The sequence below is a fragment of the Cannabis sativa genome, chromosome 8 (assembly GCF_029168945.1).
Source record: "Cannabis sativa cultivar Pink pepper isolate KNU-18-1 chromosome 8, ASM2916894v1, whole genome shotgun sequence".
NCBI lineage: Eukaryota > Viridiplantae > Streptophyta > Magnoliopsida > Rosales > Cannabaceae > Cannabis > Cannabis sativa.
The window spans coordinates 44,273,189-44,281,453 of NC_083608.1; the positions used below are offsets into that span (position 1 = coordinate 44,273,189).

Here is an 8,265-nt window from a genome sequence, read left to right on the forward strand (position 1 = left end):
AGACATCCTGTCCAATATTGTATAGGCACTCTAGACTGAAAAAGTAAAGCTCTTGCAACATTTAGGAGATGTTGATGTTTTCTTTCAGCGACGACATTTTGTTCAGGAGTTTCAATGCATGAGAAATCATGTAGCATGCCATGTTTAGAAAACAAATCTTTGAAAGTAAGTTCAGGTGCGTTGTTAGATCTGAAACGTTTGAAAACACAATTATATTGGGTTTGCACATAAGAAATAAACTCAGGTATAATAAGAAGAACATCCGATTTTTGTTTAAGAAGATAAATCCAAGTAAATCTTGAATGATCATCTACTAAAGTAAGGAAATATTTGTGATTAGAGTGGGAGGTAACATGATAAGGTCCCCATATATCACAATGTATAAGATCAAAATAATGAGAAGTAAAGCTTTTATTATTAGGGAAAGGAAGCTTTCTTTGCTTTGCTAGAGGACAAATGTAACAAGGTTCAATAACATGTAAATCTTTTATTTTACAGTGTAAAGAATCACTAAGCAAATCAAGACATTTATTAGACAAATGACCCAATCTTCTATGCCAAATTTCAGCGGAAGTGAAGGCATTGATAGGAACGGTAGTGGTGTCTAAAAGATATAGACCATTGGCCGATTAACCTTTGCCAATCTTCTTCTTGGTGTGTATTTCTTGTATGTAAAACTCATTAGCAAGAAATTTTAGATCATAGTTATTGTCTTGAGTTAAAAAGCTAACAGAGACAATATTATATTGGAAAGTAGGAACATAGAGTACTTCTTGTAGAACCAGATCTTTGCTGATGCGAACATTGCCACATTTGTGAACCAAGACATGATTATTGTTAGGAAGAATCAATCTAGTAGTATGGACAGTATGAACATTTTGAAAAAGCTTTAAATCTGAACATATATGTCTAGTGGCACCTGAATCCACTATCCAAGATTTTTCTTTAAGTAAAAAATCATAATTTGTTAATACAATACCTGAACTACCTGAGGAGGAATTAAGATCGGTAGCAGGCAGGTTAGTGGATTGAGAAGCTAAGAGATTGAGTAGTTGTTGATATTGGTTTGGTGTTAATTGAGGCAGCATAGTGTTGTTGTCATTAGCATCCGAACTAGTTTCTTTTTCTGAAATTGATTGGCTGCAGCAACTTTCGATTTTTCTGGTTTGTTGTATCCAGGAGGGTACCCGTGTATCTTGTAGCATTTTTCAATGGTGTTCCCGTGCATATTGCAATGAGTGCAAAAAGGTCTACCACGTTTCTGTCCTTAGTTCTTGGAAGCTTCGGATTTCCCAGGGTTTCTTTCTCCTTGAAAGGCAAGCCATGTTGGAGTTGGGATCGGCAGTAGCAATTTGCCCCCCTCTTTGATTCTCTTCCTGTGACACTAAATGGAAAACCCTATTAATTCCAGGTAAAGGATCCATAACAAGAATATTACCTCTCACTTGTGAATAAAGATCAGATAATCCCATAAGAAAGGACATGATGTACTCCATATTGTGGTGTTCTTGTAATTTCTTGACTCCTCCACATGTACAGCCATTACAAGTGCAATTACGTCTGAAGTTGGACAATTGCTCCCACACTGTTTTAAGCTTGGTGAAATACATACTGACGGACTGGGTTTCTTGCTTCAGATTCATCAAAATCTTCTTGAGATTGTAGATATGAGCACCATTCCTCTGCTGAAATCTAACTCTTAGATCATTCCATATTGCAGCAGCTGACTCGTCGTAGAGAATACTAGAGGAAATCTCCTTAGAAACCGAGTTGATTATCCAAGAAATTACAATATTGTTGTTCCGAATCCAAGCATTGTATAGAGTTTGATCAGTTATAGGAGGTTTGGGTATGGAACCATTCAAGAACCCCAATTTGTTCTTGACTAAAATGGCCAATTCCATTGCTCGACACCAAGCAATGTAATTGTCCTGTCCAGTGAGCAATTGGGATACCAACACATTTCCAGGGTTGTCTCCATGATGCAAAAAATAGGGATCGGATGGATCTTCATAAGGATTTCTAGGTCTGTTTATTTGAGTATTCAGTCCCGTACCTGGCGTTTGAATATGATTGTCACCATTGTCGATTTGGGTAGTGGCTTCGTTGTCACGTCCTGTTCCTTGATCATCGGACATGGCTGGACAGAAAGAAGCTGGAGAAGCTTCTCAAGAACTCAAAGAGAAGTCTGTGAAGGAAGAAGAATGTCGATTGAAGAAACAAATTCTTCAACTGCGGACATCGAACGTCGCCGGAGAAGAACAGAAGACACGGCGAGGAAGAAGGAAAAAGGATCAAGATCGAAAGGAAGTATAGCTTCCTTGCTCTGATACCATACTGCGGAAGAAAAGGAAAAACATTAAAGTGGTTTTATTGAATTGAATGAATTAATGTTTACAAAGGAAATAAGCCTATAAATAGGCATGAATGAAAAGAGAAAACAGATCTCCTCAAATCAGGGAGAGCCGTTAATCAATGGACCAAATCAATCAACAAACTTAACAGCCTAAATAGAACATATACAACCGGAATATGTACATAACAGAACCACTAACACAGTATAACAATAATACAACTAACAGTAATACAATATTCTTGTTAATAATTTATGAAAATGAAATTGATTTCAAATTGTTTTTTTTTTTTTTTTAAAAAAAAACTAATTTTTATATTTTTAGCACATAAGTTATAATCTTTAATTATTTAGATCCTACCACAAAATTTTAAATTGATATAAATAATTTACGATAATAAGAAGAAATAAGTTGTTTTTATTTTTAATATAATAAATTATTTAAATTTTTTTACTATCATATCACAAAAAGGAATTGCATGCTGAAAATAAAGAGATGTTTTTATAAATATTGACAATTAATTCATAAAAATACAAATTTATAATATTAGAAAATTCTGTAATGCACCCTTTAAAAGGGATGCATTGATACATATCTCTATCTATTTTACTATTTGAAATAATTTTTGAGTTAAATTTTTTTTTCATGGTCATGTAAATTATACTTATTTAAGACATCTTGTAAAATTTTAAGAAATTTAGAAAAATTTAACATGCCAAAAATTATGTTAAAATAGTGTGTCACATGCGTGACTATTTTATTATATACGCGTGTAAAATAGACTGTTTGAATATTGTTTTCTATATTGTAAATTATTCTAAATTTCTCAAAATTTTATAAGATATCTTAAATAGCTATAACGTACATGAATATGAAAAAAATTATACTAAAAAATTCTTCTAAATACCGAAACAAGTAAATAAAGATGCATCAATACATCCCTTTTAATGGAGTGTATTGTAGAATTACTCTATAATATTTTCAACTTATTTATGAATTTTTTTTATGAACGGTTGTTTTTACGTCCATGTTGTTTTTCATAAAACTGTAACTAAAAAAACTTGTAGAAAAAAAATTGTGAAAATGTATAAAAAATAGTAAAAATGTGAAGAAAAAAAAAATACAATTTTAAATATTTTGTGTAAAAATTCTAAAATAAATAAAGTTTTACCCACAGAAGCATGGTTACAAGGTAAAGGAATTTAATAAAATGAAATGGTTGAATAATAATAATAAGGAAATTCTATAATACACATCCTCAAAAGTAATGTACCGATACATTTTTATCTGTTTTATTATCCGAAATAATTTTTTAGTCAAATTTTTTCTCACAGTAAATTATAGTTATTTAACACAACCTGCAAAATTTTAAGAAATTTGGAAAAGTTTAACATGTCGAAATTTATGTTCAAACAGTGTGTTACAGGCATAACTATTTTATTTTTTATTTTATACGCGTGTAAAATAGACTGTTTAAACATTATTTTCTATATTGTAAATTACTTTGAATTTCTCAAAATTTTGTAGGATATCTTAAATAGGTAAAACTTACTTGAATATTAAAAAAAAAATTAGGCTAAATTTTTTTTCTGAATGCCGAAACAAGTAGAGTGTACATTATCACATACTTTTTAAGGGATACATCGTAGAATCACATACTAATAATAAGATTATTACCAAAAAAAAATGCATTTTAATTTTTTCTACGGGTCAAAATTAAATTTTTCTACAAGATATTCAAAATTAATATTCTATACCGTAGCCATGAAATTGCAAAATTTTACCCGCTTTTATTTTGGACTTTTTATTAAATATAAAATACTACTTACACAAAGAAAGTGCAACAATATAGAAAACCAATTACTTAATTATATTCTATCCTAACGAAAAACCATTAACCCTTTCATTAATCACCTCCCTTTCGGATCATAAATCTCGGAGAACACAGTCCCAGACAACCCTTTCATGGACTCCTTCGTACTAGAATCTTCCCCACTACAACTGCTGAGTAGTTTAGACATGCCACTACTTTTTGACTCAGTCCCATACTCCCTCTCCCAGTCGCTATTATTATTACTATTCATTAAACCGACGTCGTCCTTGTCCTTATCCTCATTCTTACTCTCATTCTTTATTATAGATAATCCACCACCAATGCTGTCGTTATCCTCAGCGTTCTTCTGTAGCTGCATTGCAAATTCAAGGCCCCACACGACGTCGTTCATCGAAGGTCTTTCGGTACCATTATCAAGAAGACAATTCACTGCAATATCGCCATATTTTTTTAAGCACTCTGGGGCAATCCTACCCCTTAAATGTGGGTCGATGATCTGATCAAGTGTCCCCTTATGATGACAATTACGGGCCCACTCCGCTAAGCTTACTTGTTTCTTCTCTGCGTTTCTTACTATTGGTGGCCTACCACAAAGAACTTCAAACAAAACGACACCGTATGAGTACACGTCGGATTTTTCAGTCAGCTGTTGACGCTTATAATATTCCGGATCCAAATACCCAATACTACCCTTCACCACTGTGCTAACGTGCGCCTTAGACATTCCAGTGGGACCCGTTTTTGATAACCCGAAATCGGAAACCTTTGCCACCCATTTCTCATCCAGCAAAATATTTGTCGTTTTCACGTCACGGTGGATGATCGTGTATTTGGAACCCGTATGGAGGTAGTGTAAACCACGCGCCGCTCCGATGCATATCTCGAGCCGTTGTTTCCACTCGATGGGTCCGTTTTCGGTGTTGTAGAGATGGCTTCGGAGGGTCCCTTGAGCCATGTAGTCATAAACGAGGATCATTTCACGGTCGTCGTTGCAGTAGCCAATCAGAGAAACAAGGTGGCGATGGCGGAGATGAGTGAGCATCTCAATCTCAGTTTTGAACTCGTTGAATCCTTGTGATGATTCCGGTTTCAGTCGTTTGATGGCGACTTGGACGGTCCCATTGTCTATGTAGCCTTTGTACACGTTACCAAACCCTCCAACTCCAATAATGAAAATTTCTTCAAAGTTGTTTGTGGCGGCTTTAATCTCAGCCAATGAAAAGTAGCGACACAAATCGGACGGTAATGAAGATGAACCACGTGTTTTGCTTGACTTGGTCGTGCTAAATGAGACTGGGCCCCACCAAGAAGTTTTGTCCGAACTGCTGGCTGCGTATTTGACTTTTCTCCCACGCCGGATAATGAAGAATCCCACGACGGAGATAATAACTATCGTGGCCGCAACGCCTAAAACGACGCCAATAATAGTAATTAGACTACTTTTCTTTTTCTCCGGATCTGTGGATGGCCTGGCAATAACAGGAGTAGGATCAGGATTTAGACCGGCAAGAATACGGTTGTTATCGCTCAATTTGAAGATCTCAACTCCATTTAAAATTGCATCTACAAAAGTTGTCCGGTAATCATCTGGGTTTGGTTGTATAGCAACAGAAAGATTAACTTTCTTTTGATCAGTATTATTACCAAACCATAAGTAGTCTTTGAAGTAAGGTACATATTGACCCGGAGCGAAATTGATGATATCAAACTTTTTCTCAACTAGATCATCTGCTATATAAATATAAAAGACCCGATCACCCACTTCAGTAAACTCTTTGGTTATCTCACAAAAGTGCAATCTCAACATGTATCTAAATTTGGAATCCACAGAGAATTTCCATGTAAGATTGTGGCTCCTGAGTAGTGTTTTATTCTGATTGTTTCCTGTAGACCGACCAGTCTTATAGACTTCTTCGGGTGCTGCAAAAGATGAAATATTATCGTCTTTGTATTTAAGCTTGTGGCTCGTATTATAATTAACTGGTAAAACGCTCAACCCCTTATCGAACAGGAAGCTCTCTTCTTTGTCCCATTGACGAAACAAGCCGGTGTCACCAACAGGAGAGATAGCGCTCCCACCAACATTTACTCGATACATAGTCTCCATTGCAGTTTCATTCGAGAGGTCGAAGAAACGACCTTCCTGTCCCACAATAGCAAGGCCAAGACCATATGAATAATATAGATTAGAGGGCATGGAAACTATTTCGATACCGTTGATGAAAGCAAAAGCTCCTGCTTGAGAAGAAGTTGGAGTGAAAGTTATGTTCATGAATTGCTGCTTAACTGTCAAAACGTACTCTTTCTCTATGCCATCTATTTGAAGAGCATCAGAAGTAAGTGAAGCGCTGAAGTTTCTTAGCAGAGTATAATCGTTGATTCTAACATCAAAGAAGGCATTTGAGCGGTTGAAGTCTTTGAATGTTGCTGGGAAGAAGTACAATCGGACAAACTTTGGGCCGGGGGTGACTGGTATCATGTAGGTGAATTGGGAATTTGATAGTCGTGCTGTCTCATAAGGTACTGGATCCTCACCACTTATTCTGTTCGCCGCTTGGAGGGTGACTGAAGCTTTGTTTGAGCCTTCTAGTAAGGAGAAATATTTGGAGTCTATGTCTCCAGTCCAGCTCCGCTGTTGATATTCTGCCATGACTTTCCCGGAAGAGCCACAGTCGATGGTTATGTTGTCCACAGGGTTGTACCGAAGAGACTGTCCGTAACTAATTTGAATGAAATAGAAGACGAAGAGGATGATCTTCATGAGCGTATCCATCGGGAAACGTACGTACTCTGTAGATATTTGTTACTGGTTGTGTTGAAAGTTATATCATTAATTATAGAGTAATAGAAATGACAATCAGCTAGCTATATAAAAATTATGATACACAATTGAAAATTCGAAAGAACGTTTTGTAAATTTTTTTATTATTTTTGTAAGATTTTTTTCATACGCGTCATTAACTTATTCGAATATGTTTTAGTAGTGCTTGATAACTTTTCGTTGGTTTCTATATGTTGTGTGGATGATAATGATTGTATTAGTCACAAACCAAGGTCAAGTCATCACCGCGCGAGATATTGTATAAAAGTTTTTGAGGTTTGGACAGAAATTCACTTCTATATACATGTGGGTGTGGCTGAGGGGTGAAGTTGTAAATGAAACAAGATGATGGCTTTGCCATATAGGATTGACTTTGAAATTCAAAAGTCTTCGTCAACTGATACATTATGAAAAAATGAAAAGAGAAAATTATCACTTATACCAAAAAGCTAATGAGGATTCCTATTCCACACCTTAATTAAAATGTCCAACACCACATTAGGAGTGATAATTTGTATTCGTGAGTTATGTTCTTGTGGTGTCGAGTGTTAGGTCTTACCAAGAATATGTCATATTTAAATTTGTCTCGTTTATTAATTAGTTATGTCAAAAACTAAAAATCTAAACTCAATCCGTTTCTATATGGGTTCCTAACTTTGACATGTACCAAATTATGTTCCCTGAACTTTTTTGGCCGTTAAAAATTCCCCCTGAATTATTAAGATTGTTAGATTTAAGAACTTTTGTCCAATTTTTGTAAAAAAAAAAATTAACACGGATGAAAGTTTGGGGACATGATTTAGTACATATTAAGGTTCGAGGGGCATAATTTGGTAGATATCAAAGTCTGGGGAGCATGGCTTAGTACATAATAATCAATGAAACAGTAAAATTGAATAAAATTAGACAAAAATCCTTAAATCTAACAATCTCAATAGTTTAGGGGGCATGATTTGGTACATGTCAAAGTTCGGGAGGAAAAAATCCTAATTAGCCAATAAAAAATGTTACCCATATAATTATAACTTTAATCATTTATTTATAAGAATGGTAGATAATGAAAAGTAGTTCTTGGTTGGTGTGGAATGGCTTTTCAAGTCATTTTATTTAAGAAAAGTAATTCCCTACTTTATATGAATTACAATTTCTATTGGAATGAGTTTTCCAATTCAAATACTTGAATGATCTTTCTTTAGGAATAACAATTTTATTTCTACACTCATTCATATAAACCAAGCATAGTGTAATTTGGTTAG

General features: G+C 34.8%; 2 protein-coding genes across 2 annotated transcripts; both read right to left on the minus strand.

Moving 5' to 3' along the window:
• Nucleotides 1-1,250: 1,250 nt before the first annotated feature.
• LOC133030637 (uncharacterized) lies at nucleotides 1,251-2,138 on the minus strand. Its single transcript, XM_061103440.1, has one exon. It carries the CDS (start codon nucleotides 2,136-2,138, stop codon nucleotides 1,251-1,253), a length of 888 nt encoding a protein of 295 aa, XP_060959423.1.
• A 1,986-nt stretch (nucleotides 2,139-4,124) lies between these two features.
• Nucleotides 4,125-7,434, minus strand: LOC115701254 (receptor-like protein kinase FERONIA). Its single transcript, XM_030629003.2, has one exon. The coding sequence runs from the start codon at nucleotides 6,959-6,961 to the stop codon at nucleotides 4,265-4,267; it is 2,697 nt and encodes an 898-aa protein (XP_030484863.2). The 5' UTR covers nucleotides 6,962-7,434; the 3' UTR covers nucleotides 4,125-4,264.
• Between the last annotated feature and the right edge of the window lie 831 nt (nucleotides 7,435-8,265).